Raw genomic sequence first — 27,932 nt, 5'->3', positions numbered from 1 at the left:
CACTCATAACAAATTTTAGAAAAGAGAGGCACTTGATACTCCTGCCTCTTTTCCTCTATATCCTGGTATCACATTTCTCTTCCCTTCTATCCAGTACAGTAGGTTTTTACCTACAGCAGTATAATTTCTAAGTAGTTCAAAATGTGAAATAGCAGTACTTGAGATGACGAGCTATCATTTCTACAGAGCACTATGATAATTTTGGAAGGACCGGGAGGTTGGGTATGGATTCTAATTAACACTGATGAACCTGGCTCCTAAAGATTAAATTCCCAAATGAGTAACTGCTACCTTTCTACACACAGGTCTATCCAAGTTATTCTCATTAAAACAATTAAAAAAAAATTATAAGCTTCAGTCTGTGTCAAGATACTGAAGGCTTTCCAAAACTGATTAAAAATATTAAATGAGGTATTGAACTACATTAAAAATCAACCTTTTTCATGTATTGAAAAGTAATGGTCTATAATTTGTATTCAAGTGATTTTATTTCCAGTGAATAATAATTGTACTGCAGCCAACTTTGTGCCCTGTTTCTCTGAAAACCTCAAGGGATGTACAGAAGAGGATTTTGTATCCTAGTCAAGACAGAAACGCTTTGCATGACATTGCTTCTTATTCTTCAGTTCTTACAGGGAGGCTTAACTTGGTTTCATTATGTGTTTGTTTTTCCACTGATGGTTCCTTCAAACTGGTAAACAAAAATGAAAGTGCATCGATATTAGATATACTGATAGACTCTGGAAAGTACCATAAGCTAAATGCAAGTGCATGGAAGCAGAGGACTCGAATGCATTAGTAAGTGGACTGGCAAATCAGGAGATTTGTAAAAATATATTCTTGTTTCCTGGTTTCCTCTGTGGAACTTGAAGTTGCCTATAGTTATGTGATGTTCAAAATAAAACTGAAACGTCACACAAAAGTGCTCATCACTTCATGTGCCCCAACTCTGCAGGAGTTGGGGAAGTGGTCATTTCTCACCATTCACTTCTCTACTTGGTCAGGCCAGGCAGTTTTTCCCCTGTCCTCCAATTTTTCCTCCTCTGACTCTAATGGTTTTCTCTCACACCTACAGCCTGCACTCACATCTTGCTTCCCCTATTTGCATCTTTTTCCCTTACAGCCTCCTGCAGTTCAGTTTTCAGTTCACTTAAGCAGCTGTAGAACTTGCCTAGGCCAAGTTGAAAAGTATAGGCTTTGGACCATGGTATCACCAGGAACATTCTAAGAGCTGAAAATAGGAAAAAAAAGGTGTAATGACAAAATTAGGCCTGCAGACAGAAAGTAAAGGCTATGAAAGTGATGCAGAAGGTGGTGACCAGTGGCACAAAGTCTAGTTGGAGGCTGATAAACAGTGGTGTGCCCCAGGGGTTAATACTGGGTCCAGTCCTGTTTTACATCTTCACTGATGAACTGGATGATGGGGCAGAGCGTACGGTCAGGAATTTTGCTGATGACACAAAACTGGGAGGAGCAGCTGATAACACCAGAGGGTCATGCTGCCATCCAGAGGGACCTTGACGGGCTGGAGAAATGGGCTGACAGGAACCTCATTAAGTTCAACAAGGAGAAGGGCAAAGTCCGGCACCTGGGGAGGAATAACCCCAGCACCAGTACAGGCTGGGGACTGACTGGCTGGGCATGAGCTCTTCAGGGAAGAACGTGGGAGTCCTGGTGGACAAGCTGACCACAAGCCAGCAACACCTCACAGTGCTGCCTACACTAACCCCTGGAGCACACTGACTGCCCTACCTAGCCCATCTCAGCTGCACACCTTTTATTTTAGCAGACATAAAGCTTCATTCCACCACCTGCACTCCAGATACCCTATGCCCAAGCTCTCTGCCTCATTCCTGCTTCCCATATTCTCCTGGCTGCTCTTAGGCAGCTTTCTGCCACTCTCCTTTCTGTTTCCATAGAGCTTCCCAGACACTGTTGTACCCTACTTGTCAGCCGACTTTCCCTCGCAATCCTCCTATATGGCATCTCTACTCTTCCCATGGCCACGAGGGATACAAGGTCTTTCCTGGCCATCACCTTTAGCCCCCCCCTGGACAAGAGAGGTCTCATTTTGCCTGCAGATGTTCACAGGACCATGACAGCTTCTGTGCTGAGAGCAGCTTAAACCTTCTGTCCCTAACAGGGGACAGTGAACATTTGATGCAAAGAAGAAGTTTTATGAGTTTGAAAGCAGAAATTTAAAAAATGCATGGAAATTCTTACAAAACTGTGCTAGAAGATGTATGATACAAATAACAAGAATGGAAAAACATTTTGAAATAAAAAGAAGTATGATTGAAAATTAAAGGGAGGGTGGATTAGGCAACACTGACTGAAAAAACTTTCAGTCTTGGTCAATATTTCTCCCTGTAGCAATACCAGTGGGTTACCAATTTCATCCTGTGCCACTTGGGATGGAAAATGTTAGAACAAAGGAAATGTCAGGATAAAGGAAAAAAAGCTGGGCATTTTTATCACCAGGACTCTCAGCCCTCCAACATGAGATCTAAACATTGTCTTTCATTAGCTCCAGTTTCAGACCCCAACACCTATAGCTCCTACTATTTTTCTTCTGATTTTTTATAATCACTTAGCTCTTTTTTAACCTACCATGCAATGTTTTTTGCCCACCTCCTTCAAGTTCAGTTAAATGTTTATATTATGCTATCATCAAATACTGTTTCATTAATGCTGCATCCCATAAAATCTGTGAGAAGTTAGTGAATACTTTAGCAGCTACCCTGCATCTCTCCTACCATAGCTTACATTGCCATCAGTATCTAAGCAAGTTAAAGCAATCTCAAATATATCTGCATGTATAGAAAATGCTGTATAAATCTACCCTTATGCCTCGGTATGGATTACATACAACAAATGAAAGCTTTCTTTCCTGAGGTAGGTGAATTTGGAATGCAAATGGTAAATCCTGAATTTCAGACAAACAAATGATTGCCTATCAAAACTCCTTTCCAAACTAGTCCTTAGAGTATTGCATACATGTAAAGGGGGAAAATTTGAAAGATCGAGACAATTGCCACAGGCATCTTCAATTCTAACAACACTTCCCACTTGCAGATAGGAGCACAAGTCTGAAAGAGGTAATAATAGCTAAATGGATATTAGTACCTGCCATTACCTGATCTATCTGCACAATTACAGCAGTTTGTGAATGCTAAATTTGCTTATCAAATCCAGCTTAAGAGCCTAAAACAACCCCTTTTCAGGAACAACATATCACCTACATGTTGTTTGGAACTGATGGAACTTTAACTTAGAGAAAAACCACATGGGTATAATGCCTAAAAGAGCTGAGAGAAGTAATTGCTTCCAGAGAGATTTCTTTCCCAAACTGAACCGAAGGGGGAATACAACACTCAACTCCATTTCTGAAAAACAGGCATTAAGAGGCCAGACAACTCCACCAAAAATTAGATTTTTCGTCTCCTTTAACAATGCCAGAAACAAAAATGTTAAGACTAAAAACATCCCAAGACACACCACAGCTGTCAAATAAGAGTAAACAATCACTATCTCCGCTCTGAGAAAGTCCCAGTGATTCAGCCAAATAAAGTTGTTTAGTCCTATAAATACTATAAATGGTTTAAGTCATGGGAGCTCCACCAATTTGCACAAGAGGATGATGTGACCATCTTTGTATTGGCATACAGGCCTCTGAATACACCCAAGGAAAAAAAAAAACACCTTTTGTTCTGCCAAAACCAACCATTTCCTCCCCATCCAAAAAGCAAAACCAGAAAATCACAGACTATGTAAGTGATAAAGCAAGGTGTCCTACTGGCATAAACAGAATGTGAAATAAATGAACATAAAATAAGCCCAAGCAGAAATCTTCCGTATCTACTGCTGATAACAGAAATGTTGTCTAGAAGCTTTTTCAGACATGTTCTCATACTTGTAGTGTGGCTGGGTTTCTACAGATGGTGATTCTTTAGAAAGAAAACCTCAATCTTCTTAGAAATAGGTTTGAAACAGAAACAGATACTATGAACTAAAAGGAGAGTCTCATTGCTATATTCTCATCTATTCCACAGATCTCATATTGTTTAACTAATTTATTTAGATTGTGAAACTACTTTGACATCATTGAGGATGGCAGAACTACTTCTGATCGCAAGCACTTCATTTAATCATTGGCAAAGAGAAAAAAGTCAATGAAATATGAACAGTTAGAATACCCAAGCCTAGCAAAAAAAAATCCACATTAAAAATATCCAGATTTATATGTGGACAGTAAGGAAAAAAATTCAGTGAAATAATATACTATTAGCGCCACTGTAGGAGATGTTGTAGTTCTGAAGATAGTAAGCATTTCACCGTTGAGATATCTTTATATTACTGTGGGGCTGATATTTGCAATATAGTATATCAGTGTAGTTAAAAAAAATTAAACGTGCAAACTAATATATTAAAAATGTGTAAAGAGACAGATGCAATTTGCAGTTCTAAGCGACCATCATCCATCCAAGGGGGGATGTCATAAAAAGCATAAAACCACTTACCTCTTCTTGCTTAGGAATGCTGAACTTGGCTATCTTTGACTTGGTCCTGGCCGAATCAGGCTTGCTAGAAGGCACTCCCCTATACGACTTGGTTGTCTCTGCTGGTAACTTCAGCTTTGGAGACTCATCAGGAGCCTGGTCTTGACCGTCCATTGGCCTTACATAAGCTGTCGGTTTCTGCTGAACCAGACTGGGCTTCGAAGCAAGAGAGGGTGGGAAGTTTTGGACGCAGTGCCCGCCACCATGCTTTGCTGTCCTTTCTTGCGCTTGAGCTCCTCCTTCTGAGCTACAATTGAGCTTTGCCGGCTGCTGCACTCTGTTGACGTTGTCTCCTAGTGTGGCCCTCAGAGAGCTTTGCTGGGCAGTGTTGGAGGAGGAGGAGGAGGAGGAGGAGGAGGAAGAGGAGGAGGTGGGACTCGATGCATAGCGTTTGAGTTTCTCCAGACTGGATTTTTGGTTCGCCAGTTTGAAGTCACCCTTGTGTGACTCCAGCGACCGGTGCCCATGCTTGCTCGCTCTCTGCTGGCCATCCGAAGCGGCATTGTGCCCGGCCTTCTGCCAACCCATCGTAGTGCTTTTGCTCTGCTGGGCAGGTAGGGCTGCTGGTGTGGAAGAAGTAGTGCTGGAAATGGGAGGAGGAGGCGGCGGTCTCGAGTCTGCAATAAGATGTTCATCGGGCTTGGGAAGAGACGTCTGAGGAACCCCAGGTTTTGGAACACCAACAAGGTGGCTCTGGTTTGATCGGTCAGTTAACAAGTCTTTCATTTCATCATAGTTGCCCAGCGTATTCTGGATGCGATTCGAGAGCTCATCCCCTTTGTTAGTCTGCAAAACAAAAATTGAGTGTTCTGCAACAGTCAACGTAAGAAAAACAAAATTCCCTGCATGCTTCTGCCGAAATCCTTACTGAAGTAGCACTGCCTTATTCAGCAGCGGCGTTGAGGGATGAAATCGAAAATCCTTATTGTCTCTGAAGACACTTGTCAACATCTTAAATCTACCCTGAACTGGAAAAGCTATAAAGGGCCTTAGAGTATATAAAAAAAGAAATCTATCACTGGTATCATGCTGTAGTTAAAGTATATTACCTGGAAACTAGAAAATTTATTATTGCAACTACACAGAATGGTTTGGATTAAATCTGACCATGATAAAACTTTTCCTGTAGCCCAGTGCAAGCTCTCCTTCAGCCATGAATGAAAACACTGCATTCCCAATTTCCTTCTCCTGCCTAAGTTTTCCCATGGCATCTGGGAAGCCACAGAACATCCAGTGTAAGCACTGAATGAACCCACCAGTGTAAGCCAACCAAATACTCTGAGGTGACTTGAAGACAGATCGTGGGGCAGTGGGAAAACTACAGATGATTATGTGCCTTCTTTGAAAATACTCTGACAGGATGCTCACTCCAGGGCACTCTCCTCTTTGAAAAAAAAAAAGGTGAACAGAACCTCTCAAATCCTTCGCATTGCTCAGTGCTTGCTGTGTGCGGCAGGGGAAACACAGCCAACCTCCCTCCCCTTTAAGATTAATCATTGTCTTTAAAATCATCCATTTACTTCCTGACTGAAAAGGCAGACATTCCACAAAGAAATAAAACAAGCAAATAAAACATACTGGAAAAGATTGAAAACCCTTGCTTTAAAAAGCCACCATAAGCAAAAGGGTGTATCATTAACATTTATGCAGCAGAGATTTTTCTGAACCCTGCCAAGATTCAGGCGTGTGATGCTCTTTGCTTTACGTTTTCAGAGGAAGACAGTAATGAGCTAGTGGTGTTCTCCTTTCTCTCTTCCAGCCATGGGGTCTGGATGGGAAAACTCCCATTGGCTTCAGAAGGGCCAGCTTTCATCTCAAGACTCTCTGTTTTAGAAGAAAACAGAAAGAAAGAGAAAGAAGGGAGTGAAGGGAGTAAAGGGAGTGGGGAAGACCCCCTTAAAGTTATATAAAAAATATGAAAGATGTAGCAGCAACATCAGTTACTCTGGAAAATAAGTTTTCCTTACATTTTACTCAAAATATAAGGAAAACTCCCCTAGTTCAGAAACTTTTTTAGGGTTTCCTGAACCAACCTAAATCCAAGCAAAAATGCCCTGTAAATGAGTGCAGTGATTGCCACATGCTAACTTTCAGAGGACTATAGTGGAAACATTCCTAAGTCAGACAGTAAAAGCAGTCCTGTCTTCCTTGAAACTTGTGCCCTCAAATTTCAAGGACACTACCTTGTAACTACGTAAAATACATTACAGCTAGCTTTCTGACATGCATTTTTTGCAATGCTAACAGACTTGAATATATAACAACAATATATATTGAAGGGAAATGGGAAGGGAAAAACTCAAAAGTGTTGCATCCGAAACATTGCTTTGCAAACTTGGAATAAGAGGGCTCAACCTCTACAGCCTGATCTCTCTGCATATGAAAAAGAAATATGAAATATGCTATGAAAAGAAACATGAAGCATTAATTCACAGACAGCAAGTGGCTTAAAAAGGGTATTCCTTCACTTCACAGGAATCATATGGATGTCCTAAAGAAGAGGAAACTATTAACAAGGCTTCCAAAGTGGGAAGCATCACATACATCTGAAAAGAAACAAGATTGGAGACATACTCAGGTGTCTCCTGAGGTCAATGAAATGGCTTCTACACTTGGGCATTGCCTTGACCAGCAGAATTACTTTCCAGAAGGCACAAAAAATTTTCCTTTTACACAGTGGATCTCTTCGATGCTTCCAGTGGATCCTCCACCTCATAGATACCTTGTAGAGAGATGTGTTTTCAGCGTCCCTCTAGGGAGAGAGATGTGCCCTTGGGGCTGCACCCAGCCTGATTCAGCCAGCTTACGCGTGTGAGGTTTCCATCCCTGCCAGGAGCATGGTGACAAGCTCCACCAAATGGAACGGGGCTCCTGAAGCACAGACAGCTTGTGGGGCAGCTCTCCACCCGGCTGCCTCTAGGTCCGTGTATGTAAGTGAATGTACGTGCCAAGTTTTGCCCCTGAAAAATCCAACTTCCCTAACAGAAAGTCCATTCTTTCTGATGGCTGCTATTTGGACGGGAAGTAAATGAAAGCCTAATTTCAGATTATCTGTAGACTATCACTAGCCCAGAGAAGTTAGCAGATTGTCTTCTATATGGATGTGATGTGAAGATCACACAGAGACACCTCGTATTGAGACATCCCAGATAGCACAAGAATAATTGCAGCAAACCAATCCAATGCCTGTACCACAGCACGTGCTGGCAACTGGTCGGTGTTGTTTATCCCTTCTGGATACACTGGGAACAACCTGAGGTGAGAAGATTTTGTGTTGAGCTGATATCATCCAGAAGAGTTCTCCTACATCCTTTTGGGAACAAGATGGGATCTGAGGTAATTTGTTATGAGCTTTAGATATAACAGTTTGTCCTATTATTTGCTCTGAAATATTGCTAGCCTTATTTAATCATTCACATAGGGAAAACGTGATCACAAAATGCATAAGTAGGAAAAGCATTCTGCGCAAACATTTCTGACTTACAGTGCTCTGATATTCTTCTGTAATGCAAGATGTATCCATGCATTTGAAGACCGCAAGATTCAACACTTCTAAAAATATACCTGACAGTTACATGGAAGGTCATCAGAATTTTTTCTTCATTAAAAAACTGATATGGTTAATGTGGCAAGGTATTCTGTCCAGGAAATATCGGGAATGAAACTCCTACTTTTTGCCCCCTGTAAAAGACATTTTAAGTAAAAGATACTGGATTTCCTATAATCCTCCATAAAAGGGTTGCTATGGATACTCTGAACAGGATAAGGGGCAACCCAAAGAGTCAGTATTTTTCAGAAAATCTGATGTTACAGGAGTAGTGATACATGTCAAGGTGAGAGAGGACATAAGATTTAAGAGATTTCCAGTCTGTCTTTGATTTTCAGATATGGCCTTCTGAATGGCAAATCCTTTGGCTTTAGCTCGTGTTTCTCAAGCTGTGCAGAGGAATACTGAATTTAATCAGAGCTTGCAGTGAATGTCTGCTGTAACTTCACTCCCCTCTGGAAACACCTAAAACTTGAACATGATCTTTAAAGACAGGAAGAGTGGGGTTCAGTTTTTGCTTTTGCAGAAAGGTTTCCTCTTTTGCGGTCAGCCTCTCTCCACGTTAAGATCAAAAAGCCCAAGCCTGCTCTGCCACACTGAAGGTTCACAAATGCTTGGATGAGTTCAGACAGCGCAATGGTCCGTTGCCACTGTACGCATCACATTCAGAGTATGCCACTGCTGAAGTTTTGATGTCCAATACTGTCAGAATGACCTGTCATCCCAAGCAGCTGTGACTGTCACAGCAACAGAGCTGTGGGTGAGTTATACTGCTGTCCTAGGCTTTGCCTTTCTCCATGTTTCTTTGACAAAGCCAGCTGTAGGATGTATTTCTGCAGCACCTTCTTTACACGCTTGTCCAAAATAGGGACATAATGTTTAAAGATAAGAACCATGGATGGAGCCGTTATTCTGATCTCCCCATAGGATACCCACTCACTATCCTCTCTGCTTCTAGAGACGGCAATGATTTTTCATCCACTGCTATTAAGGTTGATGGAATTATACTGTGGTTGCATAAAGGTGCCTTCAGACATCGTAACTTAGAAACTACTGGTGCATCCATGATACATGAAGTCTGTGCCATGACAGTCAGTACATTGGCACACAGGTAACAAAGTGCACAAAATATTCCAACTATACCACTTTTATAATAGATTTGAGCTTCAATATTACCAACTTTAGGTACCACAGACAAAACAGTATCAGGGAACCAGCAAAAGGACAGGCCCTTTTTGTGAGGGGTCTATCTGATTGGACCTACCCAATGGAAAGTTATTAAGTCCCCATTGCAGCAGAACCCTCACAAAATGCCAAGACACAGCTGACAAGCTTTTCAGGTTTTTTCCATGGCTTGCCCCTTGATTGGTCTCACAGTAGACTTTTTCAAGCAGAGCCTTGAGGAGTTCAAGACATTTGCCATGGTTTCTAAACGCCTTTGTAATGAATCTGAAATTCGGGCAGCTGGAGGTCAGCTTCAAGGCAGACAGAGCTGTCTTCTATCAAGGGACATGGTTTGAAAGTGGTAGATCTTTCTTTTTTATTAGGGACTAGAAACAAACAACAATCTGGAAGAACAGCAAGCTAAAAGCTGACCCTGGAGCACGGGCAGAAACATGGGAGCATGGTAGTCAGGTGCAGAAGCCAAGTGCCAGGTCCCAAGTAGGACTCCTGGAAAGAGGCACTAAAGCACCCAAAGCATCAAGGACAAGTGATGCTGTGTAGAGGGAAAGGCTTCACAACATGGTGGTTGTAACAGTAACACGGACATTACTGGAAGGGCACCGTAGGTGACACATGATAATGCTTTGATGCACGCAGGCAAAGTCACTGGGTTAGCTGGGGAGAGGAGCAGCCCCCATGGGATAGCACTCTGGTCCTGTTCACAAGGGCTTGGTTTGCAGGCTTCTGCAAAGTGCAGAAGATCCTGCTTGACTCTTCTAATAGGCAGTGGGGAGAGGCGGTTTTGCCTCATCACACTACTGTTACCATGAAGAATAAAACAGGGAGTTGAGACTCATAAGTTACTTCTGCCTTTGATGAGGGCAAAGCATGTCTAGCAGACAAATTTTATTGGTAATGCCTATAGGGGAAAAAAAAAAAAAAGGCAAACACCAAGATATTTCATTGCATTAACCTTGGCCAGAGCATAATGTTTACTGTATCGCTTGACCTTCACACACAATTCTAACACAATTGTTTTCTTCTAAGTGTTGCAAAAACAGGGCACCATCACCTTCACCTCCTAGTTTTAATTCCATCTCAAATACTGTTAGGATATTTCTAGTTTATTTCATTCTTATGTGCTGCTGAACTTTATAAGAAGCTTATAAAAAAAAAATATATATATATATATATATAAAAAATCCGATTCTCAATGAACCATAAAAGTTCTCTGTGAATTTTGTGAGGCTCGCACTTGTGGGAGGGTGCTGAAACCTGGACAATGCCTTCTGCAGGCTGCATTTTTGTACTGTGGAATAAATAAATAAACAAAGAACCACCCAGCTGGGAAGCATCTACCTTGTACGGTTCACTGAAGAGGGAGTAACTTGTGTTAAACGCGCCATCCTCCTGCTGGGCCTCCTGATTTCTCCTTTCCCATTCTTTCCTTCGCAGCACGTTTCTATCCGGCTCGTAGACACTGCAGCAAAAAAGAGGAATAGCTTTTTAAGCGTTAAGAATTAGCGGGCAACATATAAACCAGCATGAATTTAAAAGTGAAGAACTCTGGTTTCCAGACAGATGGCAAAAATAAGCAAGAACATGAATCAGATGAATGCCAGTCCAAGCAGGCTGGGGATACTCAGGTCTCTGGGAATGCTGGTGCTTTCTTCACACAGAGAATAGATAATTAAATTCTTACAGAAGAATAAAAAAGAAATCACAGGGCAGGATCTAGTCGGTGCAGAACTTCTCTGCTTGAAATGTGACAAAGGAAATATCTAAGCAACTTCGACAAAGACTGAAAGTACTCTTAAGGCAGATGGTAATTACAGCTATGAGTAAATAGAAATTATGAACATATTTCCACTTATGACATATCCTCTGAGTGTTGTATGAGAATGCTCCTTTTTTCACATGGATGTGTTTCTGTAGTGATTCTTTCATTAACTAGCTCCCTAAAGAGCTGTTAAAACTACATGCTGTAGTGGTTTCCACAGTTAGGCTGCTTCTTCTGATCTCTGTTAATCAGCCAAGTCGTGAAACTACTACTGAAACAATTCCTCTTTCTGATGGATTTGACACTATCACAACTTCAGAGCATGAATAAATGAATACTGGCACGATAGTGCATGTATGCCTGGTAGAGTGTAGCTAGAGAGAGAATAAAATCACTGCATTACACAACAGTATTAATTTTTAGAAATGAACTAGTCTGGCTTCAATATAGACATCCAGAATGAAAATTAACTTTTTTTTTTTTTTTTCCAGGATTCTAGTTTAATGCACAACATAAACCAGAGAATCCTTTCCCTGAATTTTCACAGAACACAGGTTTGCACATTTCAGTCTGTTATGTTTTATTCTCCTCACAAAGGAAACCAATGTGTCTAATAAGGTTTACATGTTATTTCAGGACAATGTGACGAGTGTGCTGATTGCCTATTTTGCTTAGCTCAGCTAATGCCTTTCTTCTGGCACTGTAAATCTGTAAAGTAGAAATATATAATAATGTCACGTAAGTGCACCATGTGTTAATAAAAAAACAGGTTGTCTTGCTAACCAGCTTCCCAGTTAGCAAAACATATGTTGCATCGGCTACCCACGTGACGTTACCTAGTACGCCTCAGGCAAGGCAGTAAAAAGGCCAACAGCTATCTGATTCTAATTCAAGACTTGCGAAAGTTGAAAATACATAGGATATGTTAGATGCCATTAGTATTTAAAAGCAATGCCTTAGCAGTCAGCAAACGAACACAAAATCTTATGTTTACTTGTTAACGCTGCTAACTCCAAGTGGCCTGCAGAGTACCCTTCTGATGGGTCGGAGGACGTCTGAGGGCAGATGCCAAACGCTGAGCAGGGCTCTCAAACACAGGGGTTTATTGGGAACACAGGGTTTCGGTACAGCAGGTTGGAGACAGCTTCCAGCCACCCGTTTGTTTATTCCACTTACAGGGGGTTGAGGTTTTTGGGGGTTTATCCTGTACGTGTTATTCACACCAACACCCTCTCTTTGAAAACAGTGTAATGAGGAGGCAATCATAGGGGTGAAGTCTTGGGCTTGGAAATGCCTTCCTCCTGGAAGAAGGGGATAGCGAAGGCCTCCCCATGGGGCCCCCGTGAGTGGAGATCATCCGCTGCACACCCTGCCAAGGCCGGAGGCAGAGCAGTTGTCATTTACTGCTACGTGAGCAATGGTCCTCGGTTACCACATCATGCCATCTGAGAGTCCTCCCATCAGTTAAGGCGGGGTAAAAGACCTTCTAACAACAACTGGTGTGTCTAAAGTAGACTTTCTGTCACCCTGAAGAGCTGCTGTTAGATTGGGTTTTCCTGGAGTTGCAGGATCTGCAACTTCATCCTCAGCTACGTTTCCCCATCCAGAACCTCTGGACTCTTGAGACACTTCGCATTTGGACTCTAGCCTGCAGTCAAATAGAGATGGGCAGGTCCTCTGAGATTAATTGTAATACTGATCTCTACCCGGTTTCTAGGAAGTAAACAAGTGCAACATTCTTCACTAGGCCTCATAAAAATCTAAAAATGCACTGGTGTGATACTCCTGAAGTGGAAGGATATTTTAATCCCTTTATTTGATGGAGACGTATTTGATGAAGACATACAATTTGTCAGATCTCTGAACCCCCCTCCAGAATGAGAAGTTCACTGTTAGCAATGCAACGCACAACCTGCAAATGGCAAAACCGTGTGACAATGCCTAATATGCCATCTATAAGCAGGTAAATTAGGAAGAGCAACAAGTTGAGAGGTGTCTTCCTTTGGTAATACCAGATGGCAAAATCTGTAGCATTTGTGAGGCTCCTCCTTATTTGCATGAGCACTGCAACAATCACATTTCCTTGAATGTATGTCACCAAATGTATTTATTTATTTCGGTTCGAGGAGAATACTGTGAACTGCTGTAATTGTCTTTATTGCAAATACTTCAGTTAATGGGAAATGAATCTTTTTAATAGGTTACAGTGTGTGTCTTTTCCACAGCCTCAGTGGGGCATGCGTGCCTATGTGGGTGATGTACACATATATATATATATGTGTTATATACACGCTCGCACATCAGTTTATTGATGAAGAGTTTTGCTAGTATGGGCCAAACTATTCATCTCTCAAAAGTCAGTGTCATTTATATCTGTTTCATATAGGTCAAACTCCAAAAGGATGAATTTAAATGGTTTTTCAATGGTATATTGTTATTTTTAAAATGCTGCACCTGTTTCAAATTCATGGTTAAAGGACATGAACTGAAGCATGAGTAACAAGTCAAATACTTGCAAAAGTTATATATGAATAAATGTTGTATTATAAAAATTACACTATCTCGAATTTAGGACACTGCTTTAAAAACACACTTTGATTTATCTCAGCCCTGAGACAAGAGACATACTGGACATGCCAATTAATTATGTCCAAATACTGGTGCCTCAGGCTCAAAGCACCTTCAGCACACCATCACCACCACATGGTCACAGCAGCCCTACCTTCTCTGCTTCTTCTAGGATACTTTGAATAATTTCACTCTGGGCTGGTTTTGGCTGGGGTAGTGTTGATTTTCTTTGTAGTAGCTGGTATGGGGCTGTGGTTTGGATTTGTGCTGGAAAGCGTGTTGATAACACAGGGATGTTTTCGTTCCTGCTGAGCAGTGCTCACCCAGAGCCAAGGGCTTTTCTGTTTCTCCCCCCACCCCACCAGCGAGCAGGCTGGGGGGGCACAAGGAGTTGGGAGGGGACACAGCGGGGACAGCTGACCCAAGGGATGTCCCAGACCACAGGACATCATGATCAGCATGTAAAGCTGGGGGAAGAAGAAGGAAGGGGGGGACGTTCGGAGTGATGGCGTTTGTCTTCCCAAGCCACCGTTAGGCGTGCTGGAGCCCTGCTGTCCTGGAGATGGCTGAACACCTGCCTGCCGATGGGGAGTGGGGAATGAATTCCTTGGTTTGCTTTGCTTTTGTGCGCAGCTTTTGCTTTCCCTATTAAACTGTCTTTATCTCAGCCCACAAGTTTTCTCACTTTTACCCTCCCGATTCTCTCCCCCATCCCACTGTGAGGGAGGTGAGCGAGCGGCTGCGTGGGGCTTAGTTGCCGGCTGGGGTTAAACCACGACACACTCTCCGGTATTTTTACAGATGAGAATACCAATGGATTGCCAGACTTATCAGAGTAGGTATGTTTAATAAATTTTGATCTGTTGCGATGCCTTTTAGACGATTACCTTGATGGCTCCCCACTCTTTGGCCATGCGCTAGGTGAGCGTGGCTGCCCATGAGACCAGCCTGAAGAGGAGAGCCCAGGAACGCTGCTGGTGCCTGATGGGAGGGCGGCTGCAGCACCAGCCTCCCCACAATACTGACAGAAATGCTCATAGCTTTCTTCACGCTACTCCTGACATCAGAAGGAACGGCTTCCTTTAGTCCTTAATTAGAAATAGACAGAGACATCTCAGGAGACAGCCTAGGAGCAGAGCAATAACCTTACCTGAAAAACCTGGGACTGGATTTAATCTCCTGCAAAGTCCAAAGAGTCATGTAGTCTCAGGCTAGGTTGAAAGCAATCATATAAAAAGCCTAAAGTTGTAAGTGTTGAAGAGTCTCCTTTTCTTTCTCTCTCTTTTTTTTTTTTAAAAGCACACTATTTCTGACTCAACGTACCTCCCTCAGACATCACTAGTTGGTACAACTCAGAAAGGTCTAATCTCCATGATGAACTGGGTGGAGACAATGCACCAACATATTCTCCTGCCCTTCAGTTTTAGGGAACGCCCAAGTTTTGCATTCAGAGGAAGATGTCCTTTTCCACAAACTAAAGCAGTGCACCTTCACTGAGGAATTACCCACCTTCACAGATGTATGGCGTGCATTAATGACGTTGCTTGACCTTTTCTGAAACCACAAAATTGCCACATCACTAAGGGGAGATTCAGGAAGGATACCGTTATTTTGCTAAGAGATCACCATCCTCCTAACAGCTGGCGTCTTTCAGGCTGTAAAAGACACGGGTAGGTAAATTGAGGGCGAGATTGCTGGTGCTGCCCTTGCCTCACATCAGTTTATTTTGTGGGAAAGGAAAGGGTCAGCAGCTCAGGCTGCCCTACAGCACGACAGAGGAAGGCGTTACCACACGTATACACACACCTGGCAATGATTACTGAACTTGTCATAGTTTACAGTAACCTGCGATCTCACCTTTGCCTTTCCAGACTTTCCAAGATCATTTTCCAGTCCAAAGATTTAGTTCATTATTCTCTGAATTGTGAGGGCTTTGCAACATCCCCCCCACACACACACACCTTCCTTCTACCTCCCCACGCACATAAATATTGTGATATAGATTTAGCAGGAGTAGCTTGTTTATTTGCAGTTAATGTTTTTAACCCAGGAGGCTGATCTCCTTCACTCCAGCAGCTACGGGTGGCACTTCGCACAAAACTTTCAGAACCTGAAGTCTAGACACATTAATAACAAAAGCAGAGCTGACGCGTCAAGCTAACACGCAACAATTTCTTAAACTGGCAAAAACACATTTCCCCCGGGCTCCTGGCAGGCCTTTGCTAGGGAAGACCTAGATCCCATTTGTAATGGCTGAGCTTCTTTCTCAGCTTTTGTCGACTTCCCCATTTCTGCCCACACTGACCCTTCTTCTCCCATAATCAGATTAAGAGCCTCCACACAAAACGCCGTCAGACCGAAACACCCGCTCCCAGCATCACGGAAATGATACCGTCCCCAAACTGCCAGGTGCAGTCCCTGAATATCCCCTGGGAGTGTACAGAGCTGATCATGTTCCAAACAAACAAACAAACAAAAAACCCCAAAACACAACCTGCACCAGAAGTGACTAAAAGATACGTGCATTTCAAGAATAAAACTAGACCCGTGAACAAGTTTTCTATGAGGACACATATATCTTTGAAATTAAATTTTAGCACACGATCATTTCTGAATTATGAACAGAGTTGGAACTGATTCAAAACCATGAAAAACAGGCAGTATTTCAAGAAAATAAATTTTAAAATGCTTTGCTGATTATTTTCAACATTTCCCCACAAATTGTAATCTGGCACACAAGTCAATATACTAAATTTCAGGCTGAAGTGAGGACATTTTCTTAAATATTTAATAGTCTAATTCTCCCCTGAATTACCCCATTTATGCCAAAGTAGCTAAATAGAGTAACTCAAGGGAAAAACTTATACAACACAATAAAAAAACAGTCCAACCCTGATGCAGGACAGTGATTATGAAACTGAATTCAGAATGGAAATTGGATTCTGAATTTAAATGTGCCATCATTCCTGTATCTGCAACATTTTAAAACACAAAAGGACTAACCAGCCTGAGACCTCATGAAGGCAATAGCCTCAAACATTTTTAGAAAACAGTCTTAATTCTGACAATTTAATTACAACAATTCAGGTTATTTTCCATGCTGAATTGCTGTGCCTAACATCAAAGTGCTATCATTTAATGTCTGTTTTCTATTTTACTCTTCGTGTCCATGGTTTTCGCTGGCCAATTTCTTGGTACCACTTCCATTTCCAGCTAAGTATAAACGATGCCTGTTTGGGAACCCATTGCTAATGGGTTATGGGGAGCTCTTAGAGACGGCAGCCTTGCATATTTGAGCATTAACTGTTTTCCCTAATGACATTTGAACTATCAGTTCGATTATAACAAAGGGGCTGCCTTTGATGAACAAGTGGCATAATCAATCAAATACCTTCCTAGGTTGCAACTGACTTTTTTAGACTTTTTATCTAGCTTAAACAGCAGAAGTTAATTTGAGGATTTTTACAGTATTTTTTCCCATTTACAAACAGGAATGCCGTAGGGTGAAGCAATTACTCTGATTTACTGTTTTCACTTTGATTGAACATAAAGATGTAGCAGGGTCTCAAAAAAGCAGTAACTTAACAAACTGTGCTCCTATCCACAGACAGATAAAGTACCTACTTTGCTATTTCAAAGAGTTTACCTCCAGGCAGCAGCACAGAGCAAACATCAATCAATGACATGTGTCTAAGATGAGATTGATGTTTACTCTCACAGCTTTTCATCTTACATCCAATAAATTATTTTTCCTTTACCAAAATGCCTGGTTAAATTTCATTTTTCACTTTGCAGTATCAGTTTTAAAACTTTAGCTTCCAGCAATTTTAAAGCTAGGATTCATTGACGCTTCAGCTTTTACAGCCTGTTTATGATTTGTATTAACCATGAAACACTACCGTCCAAACATGAATATGATCGGGGGAGCTGAGCTGGGCCGGCCGCTCGCATGGTGGCAGGTGCAGGCTGGAAGGTGCGAGATTGCTTTAATTAACTGCCTGGAAATTCCAAGTCTGAAACCAGGAGCTGTATTTTCCGGGCCAGATATGTCGCATCTACCAAACGAATGCATATATACATGTCATATCTGCAAAATCAGCATCTAAGCGTTCAAGGCAGGTCTTCTGAGGGTTCATGCTGGGCAACTGGAAGGAACCAAGGAAAGACTAATTGTGGGTGCAGTTATTATCTTACAGGCATTCACACCTGACATTTGCAAAATGCGAGTGCTTTGCATGCAACCTGACTGAATTCTAAATATGTATCAAAATAGTGAGAAAACCTAGGGCTGCAACTGAGACTGGGATCTAGGTTGTTGAGTCAGAGCAGTAAACATCACAACAGAGGAACATTAAAAAAAAATCCAATTTAGTTCAACATCTGCTTGTACAAGAGCACCTCTTCCAGCTCTGCTACAGACAAAGCATGCACGTTTTCTTCCCTCAGTGAAGTTTTGCCCGATGAGACAAATTGAGACACAATTCCAATTTAATTTTTTTTTTAGTTTCAGGAAAAATAACTTCATCACATGATAAAAATCTACCAGTCCTTACCTACAGTGTACACAGATATCAAAAAATTCACCATTCAGTATTAATGAGTAATCCTATATTTGATGCCTTACTATATTCTTTTTGCTATTAAGTGTTGGTGCTCTCTTTTTATAACCCTAAAACCACTAGCAAAAATACCTAAGATGGATGAAGATCTAATAACAACACAGAGCCAAACCAGAAACAGAACATCACTATTACTTTTAATTTTGCACTTCTCTAACAATATATTGTTTGCAAGTTTATTCACAAGTTACAAATTCACCACTATTAATAATCTTACACCTGGAATGAGTGTTTCTTTTTCTCCACAATCCAAAATGTTATTTAAAACCTCCAGAAATTAAATGGAGACCTCAGCTGTCAAGAAACAGATACTGGAGATGAGATAGGGAAAAGTGTTCCTTTTGTATCCTCATCCATATTTTCCAAGTAGAGAGAAAAAAAATACCAAGACTGAAGAGCACAAACCAGACAAAGCACACTGAAGCCCTTTCATTTGATTTTGTTAATGTTACTTTTACGTTGTAATTCAAAAATACAACAGCTGAGGGGATCAGTAAGGAATCTTTTTTTCTGCCTAACCTAACACTGCTGAATTCCCTGGGCTGCTACACACGGCCTTACCTAACTTGGTGACGCCTGTATCTGATCCAGTTTCTTCTTACATTGCTTCCCTGCCAGAGATGTCAGACACAACGCCCCACTTGTCTGTTTTTCTCCACAATGATTTCTGCTTTCCATGGCATCCTTATGCATGGGAAACTGTTCCAGTCATCATCTGCCAAGCCTGGGTGGTTTTTTGCCTTGAAACTTCTTCTTTAGACTCCTTACAGTCATAATTAGTCATAAATGATAGGGGTTTTTTTTTGATCAGCCATCCGGCTCATCTCTGTAGAGGATATGCACACACAGGCAAATTATTCATATAGTTTTGGTGCATATCTTGAAGAGTTTACAGACTGAATGTTGCAATAAACTGAATTTACTGCTATCATTGCGTGATTTCTAGGGATGTTCTGAACATTTTAAATGCAGTGAAAAAAATCTGGCCTTTTAAAAATCTATTTGACATTTTGCAGCAAGTGTTTAATACTTTATTCAAAATGTTTGTTGAGCTTCTTATTGATGTGTTCGCTGAAAACTGGATTTTAGTCAATAAAGATCTTCAGTGCTAGTTTCAGTAGTAAAAAAAATGAAAACAAGTATCCTGAAAATTGTGAAAAATTACGTTTTGCCTCTACAATCTTTTTCTTGAAAAAAGGTCTGTTTCAGAAAAAAACACCTCCTTGCTCCCATTTTTCTCTAGCAATTTAAATAGCCTATTCTTTCCATGGGGCTCTGAACAGTGATCCATCTACCCACAGCTAATTGCAGGATTGAGAAGTACACCGACATATACTTCACATAGCACACAAAAATTGAAAGCTCTGTAACTGGTAGAAAAATGTTATCACACAAATCACCCTGGTGCAACTTGACTTAAAGTAGCAAAAGCAAAGACTGTAATGAATCAGTAAGGCCAGATCTAAGAGTACTTTGGCACTACAGAGGTAACAGCAGCAACGCCTCTTAGAAAACATTCCTGGCACAGTAGCAAAAGGAGCAAAACTTTACAGACTTCCACGCATGACAAAGACCAGTAGTTTTAATTTAAGCTGTTAAATGCTTTTGGCACTGCTAAGAACCGCTATGAAACATGAGTGAAAGACACACAGAGATTCAGTACCTGCATGTAAAGGTTGTGAAAATGCTTGCCTGTATTTATATTCTGTGCACTTCACTTTAGATTAACTTTCAAAATCACCTGATGTCCAAAAGGCACTGAAATACAGCACTGAAGCACGGGACAGAGGACTGCAGCTTTATGTAGTATTGCACTTTCACGGAAAGCCAAAGTACAGTATTTCATTATGAATGTGTCAGCTGTTAGTAACCATCAAATCTATGACTCATGAAAATGTCTATACATGTTTTATTAACAAAGCAACATTTCCAATTTGCTCTTACTATAATGGATAATGACTGAAGGTTCATCAGGGTTAATCAAGAAAATGATGTAAATTTTATATTGTATTATGTTTCACTTGGCTTAAAATGGATCTTGGGCGACAATCTTTTTTATGTGTTTAATCATGATTTACAGCATTATGGAAACCACACAACAGCCCCAGTGTGAAAAAAAATTATGAACAAGTCAGTGCATAAGTCATCAGATTTTTATGTATTTGCAGAAAATCACTTCTTGGGATCTTCAGCAGACGGTCACTGAGTTTGGATTCTGTAGAAATAGAATCGATATGTTTTGAGATGCCTTGCTTTAATTTATCTTTCTTTCATATTTTATAGATAGATGGAGACCTTATTATAGCATTTTATATATTACAGAGGAGCCATCACTATGTACAGGTAAGCCTGAACTGAGTTTTAAACAGATGTATGTTAGCATGTCTACCTGATAAAAATAAATGTGGATGATGTTAATAACTGCATATGCAGATAAAGCAACAACCAGAGTAGTTAAACCCTATGCCAGCTGTACAAAAAGATTCAGCCACTGTATATGCCCAAATAATAAATCCACTAAAATCTGTGCTTTTGCTTATATGAACACCTGAAATGTAGCTCAGTATACGAAGAAATTGTGACTGTTTTTAGCAATAGTTTGTATCAGAGTCTGTAAGCATAAAAATCTTATTATGGGGAATTACGAGGTTCCATCTTCATTCTGCTCAGTTGAGGTAGAACATTTAGAAAATGGAATAAGAGAGAGAGAAACCTAAACCTAAATCACAAGCTAAATCTATCTATCTACCTAGTGCCTATATAGATAGCTTGCTTTCACAGAACAAAAAGGACTGTAAGAAGTCTGGGTTCAAGAACCTAAGAAAGTTGTGGTTCATACATAACTTTAAGTTACAAACAGTGAAAAAATGCTGATATAGAGGATGTTTCATGCTCCTTTCACAAGAAACTAGTGCTAGCCAAATATATTGCATTGCACCATACAGCTGGGTAGCTTCTCTAAAATACATTATATACATTTAAACTCCAGCAAAATGCAAATTTCTTCCCAGTTCCTTCTTCTGAAAATGGAGAATGTAAACAAGGTTTATGCTTGACCAAATAACAATATCACCACATATCCTTGGAACCTGCACAAGAAAAGTGCAGAGCACACAAACCATAGGACTTCAGTTTCTTATACATTATATCCTGCTTGCCTTGTACAGCTCTATCATATTTTGACATGTAGCCCCACAGGATACACAATCAAAATTAGGGAGAAAAGTTAGCCAAAACCAGCACACCCATGCATAAAAGAATAATTTATGTTCATACACGAATAAAAATACATACATGTTAAAATGATGAAAAAGTTAAAACTTTTATGCCCTGTGACCGGTGTAATTCATGTCAGCTTCTTACACATGCTAGTCCCAATTCATTCTGCCTACGAAGACGACTGTATCATAACTCATGCTGCCCACCTTCAGAGCTGCACAGAGAAGCACCCATGTGCTCCCTTCCTTAAGTGACGTGCAATGGGAAGTGAGGTATTTTATCTCTCATTATAGGAAAAAAAAAAAATTTAAACAAACATAGCTCTTTTTTTTTGGTTTGTGCCTCTCTTGACACTTCTGCTTAAGAAGAGTGGTGGTGACATGGCCATGCCACAAATCCAAAACAAAATGTAACACATTAGGAATGCAAAACCCTAAACATAATAAAGTGCAAAATAAGCTCCTGTATTTTAACTCACAGAAACAGCATGACTGGTCAAGTGCCTCACTTTCAAGCAGGTTAAAATTTCTTTAAAATTTCCCAAATCCAAAGGAAATGACATAAAAATGACAAAAGATTACGCAAAAGCTTTAATGGTTGCAAGAGATGCAGAAGCCATGCCAGAGATACCCATGCAGGGGCGGTGCCAGAGAGGCAGATGCTGTCTGTTGGAGGGGATCAGCCTAGTTCCAGTCCAAAGCTGGGAAGCAAGTGACCTGATGAAGTTGGACACATATAACAGCTGCCTTGCCCTGACTACTTTTTCTCAGCAAATTTTAGCTTTAGCAACAACAACAAAAGCTTATAAGGGAGAAATGTTTTATTTTTACTGTATACTTTGTTTGAAATCTAAGTTCATAAATGCATGTTCGTGTCACAGTAAATTATAAAAATATCATTTACCTGTATAGTGTAGGTGTGAAATTATTCAGTGTTTCATTTTGAAAGTGGTGAGAGGTATCTAAATTCTATATATTGTTGTAAAAATATGAGGAGGGAATCTAAATTGTACGTATTATTCTAAAAGCACAGGTTTGGGAGATGTCTACAACATTTCTATGTGAATCTTCCATAGCAAAGATCCCCTTTTATTATGCTAGGAAGCTTAGAAAACTCTGGCTCATTTTTCCTGCAAATGTTTTAAATGTTTCAAACGATTGGACTTCAGTTTAACCTTCTCTCATTCCAGTGTTCAAGAACATCAAAGTTGTGTCTCCTCCCTGAAAGCCCACTGAAGCTGGCTGGTTTCATGGGAACAACTTAGAAGGACTAAAATCCTTCTCTGACAGGTTGTGCATAAAAAATGCCAGAATTTAATTTTCTCCTGTTTCACTAGGATAACAGAATATAACCAAAAGGAGTTAAAACACACATTTTAAAAAAATAGGGGGGGGGGGGGAACGGGACAAGGCTAAAGGAAATTCCCCTGATTTTCTCTTTCAGAAAAGCCAACAAAATGGTGATGCTTAAGACAGGAGATCTTCTGCAATGGAAAAAAACCCAAAAAATCCATACAGGAGGAACCCATTCTGCATCTCTGTATTGGCAGATTATCAACCTATGATCCCACAGTCCTCTGGGGATGGGACAGGATTGGAGTGGATGGGATTTTGAAGACATGGCAAGCTCTGCCCTGACCACTATCCATGAAGTTCACTGAAACTCACGTTCATGTTGCTAAAAACCCAGCACTTACGAGAATGCTAATCATGCAGTTTGAATTTAGCTGCTCACACGCTCTCAGGCTCTCTAGTCTTAGAAGTGATGACAATCAAAACCCCCGCAGTAGATACCCAAACTCTTGTTAAGAAGTAACATTTGAACCTCATGGAAGGTGTTAAAGACACAGGATGACTCTGGTAGATTTAATAGCACATTTTTTTCCCACCGAAAGCCAACACATTTCTGCCTGTTGGAGAGGTGGTGTTCCTGGAGTGGGCTGTAACACAAGCGAACGGCGGCATTACTCCATCAGTGTTACTTGCTGGCAGAAACCTGAAATAGCACTGAACAGAAAGGCGAAAGAGCTGCTTGCTGTCCCCTCCCAACCCTGCTGGATGGGCCCACTGTGGGGAAAAAATGACATGGATGAGGGTGGGAGAGAGCATGAAACTAGACCACTGCGGGTGAACTTGACTTTTATTTGAATCCAAACAAAGCATGGTATAATTCACACTTGCTAACTGGAATATCCCAGTGCAAAAAATAAACAGAAGCTGTTATTAGCAAGAGGGTATTTTGTTGCTAGCATACCGTGTTAAGCACAAAACTGCTACTACATTTAGCCTTCCTTAAAACTTTCCGAAGTAGCAATGCTGATATAGCTTCTCAGTAACAAAGGAAATGGCAGAGAATTATTTCCTTCTAGGTAATGGAAAGCAAAAGACTTATGTAAAGATATTCCATTTGGGTTTTTTACTACAAGAAAATAAGCTCAGTGATTTTGTTCAATTTTAAATTTGTGACTCTTTCTTGGGAAACTGTGAAATAACTGTAATACCCATGTTCAATTTTGCTCTGAACCAGAATAATATCTTGGTAACTCAATGACAAATGTTTGTCAAAGATTTCTGAGTCTTCAAGTAATCCTAAAGAACATTTTGCTGTTCCTGACATTGGAATACCTAGCCTACCTAATTTGATACTAATGACATATGATGAGAAAGAAAAAGAAAACTTTATTAGAATCTCAGGAAAGAAAACATGAAAAGGGTAATGCACTAAATTCAAAGGAATTGACTAGTTGGGTAGACATAAGTATCAAGCTGAAAATAATATTATTTAAACTTGTTCATTTCAAATTAATCTGTTCTCTAACCATTTAAAAGCCTAGGTTTACCATCTTATGACATATCTCATTCTAATACACAAAACAGAAAAACCATACTGCTCTGTGTATTTCCCCAGGGCCAAATTAAACAAAACAGAAATTCCAGAACCTCACCTCCCTTAATCAATCTACTTGCTCGAATGCTTGTGAAAATGTATAACCCTAAATTGTTAGCTGATTCTCTGAAACCAAGGAAGAAGGCACTTTATACAGTTAACAGCCTCCCACTTCCAGTGTGGGAACCATTGTATTGCACAGCCTATTTGATGTCCATTGTCATGAAAGCTTGCAAGGAGGAGCAATCTCTCTGGTACGCAGCTTCAAAGCCCCACAAAACTTACAGCTAAAATACAACAGGCATGTAAAGCTACGTCGATCTTAGGGAGGAGGTATAAGGCTGTAGGTTCCCTGAATCTGATGTGACCCAGAAAGTATCCTGCAGCAGAAGAACCAGCTGAATGATTCATGGCCCCATTTAGGTCCCATTTTAGCAACCCTTGCAGACAAAACATCTCCTACCCTCCAGGTCTTCCTTTCACTCTACTCCTGTTGCCTGTGTCTTTTTGGTAACAAACTTCACCCCAAACTGACCCGCAGCTGGGCACTGAGAAAACGCACACAGTCGGTGCGGTGTCTGGCCTGGGGACCTCTGCTGTAGGGAAGGGGTGGTGTAGCCCAGAAGAGAAGATGGATAAAGGAGTGAGGTACGAAAAAGGACAAATTGGGTTTGTCTGGTTTAGAAAAGAGAAGACTGGGAGACACATGATAATGATCTTCCCACCTATAAAAACTTGTTGCAGAGCAGACAATGATGAATTGTGTACTCTGTCTGCTAGGTCACACAACTCAATTTGCAGCAGAGGAGATTTAGATATGATTTTAGAAAAGCTATCTAACTTAAAAAACGAAGGGCTGGAAGAGGTTGGTTATCTACTCTACAGCCTCCTTCATGGCTTCTTTATTTCAAAACAGGTTGGTCAGTCCTTACCCCGACCCTGTCCCCACCAGCAGACAGTTATTGTTAAGACTGTTCCTTCTCAGCCAGGTTTAATACACAAAATAAACAAGAGGATGAAATCCTCATCCATTGAACAATACAACTCCCTTTCCTCCTTGAAGGTGAGCAACAGTGCCTTACAGCGTTGTATGGGATGCCTTTCCTCCATAAGTACCTGCCTGTTAGCACTTACCAAAGTAAGACTAGTTCTCCCCAACAATGAAGACACTTTTCTGTGAGGAACATCCACTAAACATGGATTATTTCTGGGCTGGGGAGCTATGGAAGTCCCTATGCAGCTGCTCTACCATCTTGAGGGACTCGTATGGGCTATAAAGGTTAGACTCTTCTCTGTCAGGCTGGTCTAGGTGTGCTTGTCCTGCCTTAGAGCCAAGGGATGGAATAAGGGTTCTGTGAAGCCCAGCATATGGAATATTTTTTTTTTGTTTTGATTTTTTTTAATACAGGGGCTAAAGGACAGAGAAATCTTCCTTTCTTCAGTCACTGAATTCAGAAACTGATCTGTAAGATGTGAGAGCAAGAACATCTTTTCCATCATCTCCAAATGAACCACATTTAGCTGCTACAGAGACACAAAGGGCATGCAAAGGGAGACATGCAAAAACCAAATAGAGCTTTTCTAAAATACCTTGCATTGGTGACCAAGAACTCTGAACAATCCCTGGCACTAAAAATTCCGGAAGGGATGCTACTCATGGCAGCTTACATTTGCTATTAGAAATTTACTTTTGAACCCTCAAACTCTGTGGTGCACAAAAGATCTGAATCCTCTTTTACAAACAACAGGAAAAGCAAGGGGCAAGCAAGATGATTTTGTGACCAAACGTCACAACTGCTCCCTCAGTCACCAAACTAACTCCTAACATCTTCAGGTGATGTGAATGGCATAACTCTATTCACGTCAAGGGTGCCATTTTAATTTATTCCACATAAGAATGGAATAAGATCTTAATTATGCCCAACTCTATGTATATATAAAGCCAAACACTAAGCACCAGCCACTCAGAGCCAACTCAGGAGGATTCTCCTCAGTGTGGACTTTGGGGACACCCAGGATATGTGGGTGAAAGCCACAGCTGGCAAGAAGCTAACTGCCTCAAAAGCTGAGTCCTGGAGCTTAAGTTCACTGTAGACTGTACACTGAAAGGACTACTTTTTCGCTTTCTCTCAGGATTTGCAACTATGAGGCAAATACAGTCTAACAAATTCACTTTTGGAATAGGAAGTCAAGGTATTTGAATTCTCCTAGCATGTGTTGCAATTCATGACACATCAGAAGACATTTTACAAAAATTAAATTAAATAATGCTGATTTCCTTTTGATAGGCAAGCGGAAAAAAATTACAACTCTCCCTGCCCCCTGCCACAAAACTTTTTTTACTCTTACAGGTTTAGGAAAAAATCAAGAAAGAAGAAAACAATTTGTCTGTATGGTGCAGATACACTATACCCTATTCTGGGATCTGATGAGACGTTTTCTATAATGTGAAAATTATGGCATCTTTTGTCACAAATTAAGGTAAACTTTTTTTTTTTTTCCTACTGGTTTGGCTATTTGTGCTTACCTGTCCATGGCATTCTATTAGGTCCATCATAAAAAGAAAATACTGTTGGCAATATTTGTTTGTAGAGACAAACATCAATGCTAAGCACTTAGCAGTACATTATGTTTTTTTGAGGATGCACTTGGGGGAATCAAAGTATTTTATTGCACAATAGATATTATTCTGTTTGTACTTGCATTCCTCCAAACTTAAACCATTCACAATGTTTTATTTCTGAGCATACATAACCAAGAACACTGACTGCGGTGATATTGTTAAGTATTCAAACAATTCCTGCACATCACTTACAAAAATAATGCCTTTGGGTAAATATCTTCACTTTCTCTTTTTCTTTGCCTCTCCTTTGTCAGTGCCCTTATATGACATGTTCTTGGAAAAATGAACCACATTTGCTCCATTTACTGTTTAAGAAAAATAAAGCATGAAAAATGTTATAAGCTATAAATAAAATCATCTAGTATTTGTATTGCACTAATTTGTCAGGGGTTGAATAAATGTTAATTATACAGCTTTTTAAAAATCAGACTTGTTAATGTCATTTTTAATTTAGAATGTTACACTGTAAATGTTTTCCATTGTGTTAATTTACACCTGTTATTACAGCCTCCATTATTAGGTTTACACTGGAACAGCTACTTTGTGCCACTGAAATTTGCTTAAAACAGCAGAAACAATTACTAATTAGAAGGGCATGTTTACTTTAATTATATTTATTTCCTAGTCTAGTTTTATATGTAGCACACTATGAAAGTGTATGATTCAATTAGCCAAACCCATTTATCTTAGGCAATTCCTCAAATGAGCATTGCTTAGAAAGACAGCAAATTCTTTCAGCGCTACTTTGCCTCATAAATTTCATAGGTGACACTAATAAATACATATGGTGACTGGGTATCACGTTCTATGTGACCTCACTGCTTTCTCCCATTTTTGCTAAAGCTTATTCAGTAATTGCAGATTACCAGAATGACATTTTATTTAAACAACGAGCCCAACTGTTTTAATCAAAGATTTTAAACCAGTGACATGGAGAACCATCTTTAGCATTCATAAACTCAGAATC

General features: G+C 40.4%; 1 protein-coding gene across 1 annotated transcript in view; it reads right to left on the bottom strand.

Annotated features, from left to right (window-relative positions):
* AFF3 (ALF transcription elongation factor 3) overlaps nt 1-27,932 on the bottom strand; it is a 383,003-nt gene that overhangs the window by 269,326 nt on the left and 85,745 nt on the right. The window contains exons 4-5 of the mRNA XM_075057215.1: nt 10,630-10,750; nt 4,521-5,345 (exon numbers count right to left, since the gene is read on the bottom strand). Of these exons, the coding sequence (XP_074913316.1) occupies nt 4,521-5,345; nt 10,630-10,750 (946 nt within the window). The remainder of the gene's footprint in view (nt 1-4,520; nt 5,346-10,629; nt 10,751-27,932) is intronic.

The sequence above is a fragment of the Buteo buteo genome, chromosome 25, assembly GCF_964188355.1.
Source record: "Buteo buteo chromosome 25, bButBut1.hap1.1, whole genome shotgun sequence".
NCBI lineage: Eukaryota > Metazoa > Chordata > Aves > Accipitriformes > Accipitridae > Buteo > Buteo buteo.
The sequence above is the reverse complement of the archived record's forward strand: the minus strand, read 5'-3'. Positions and strand labels throughout refer to the sequence as shown.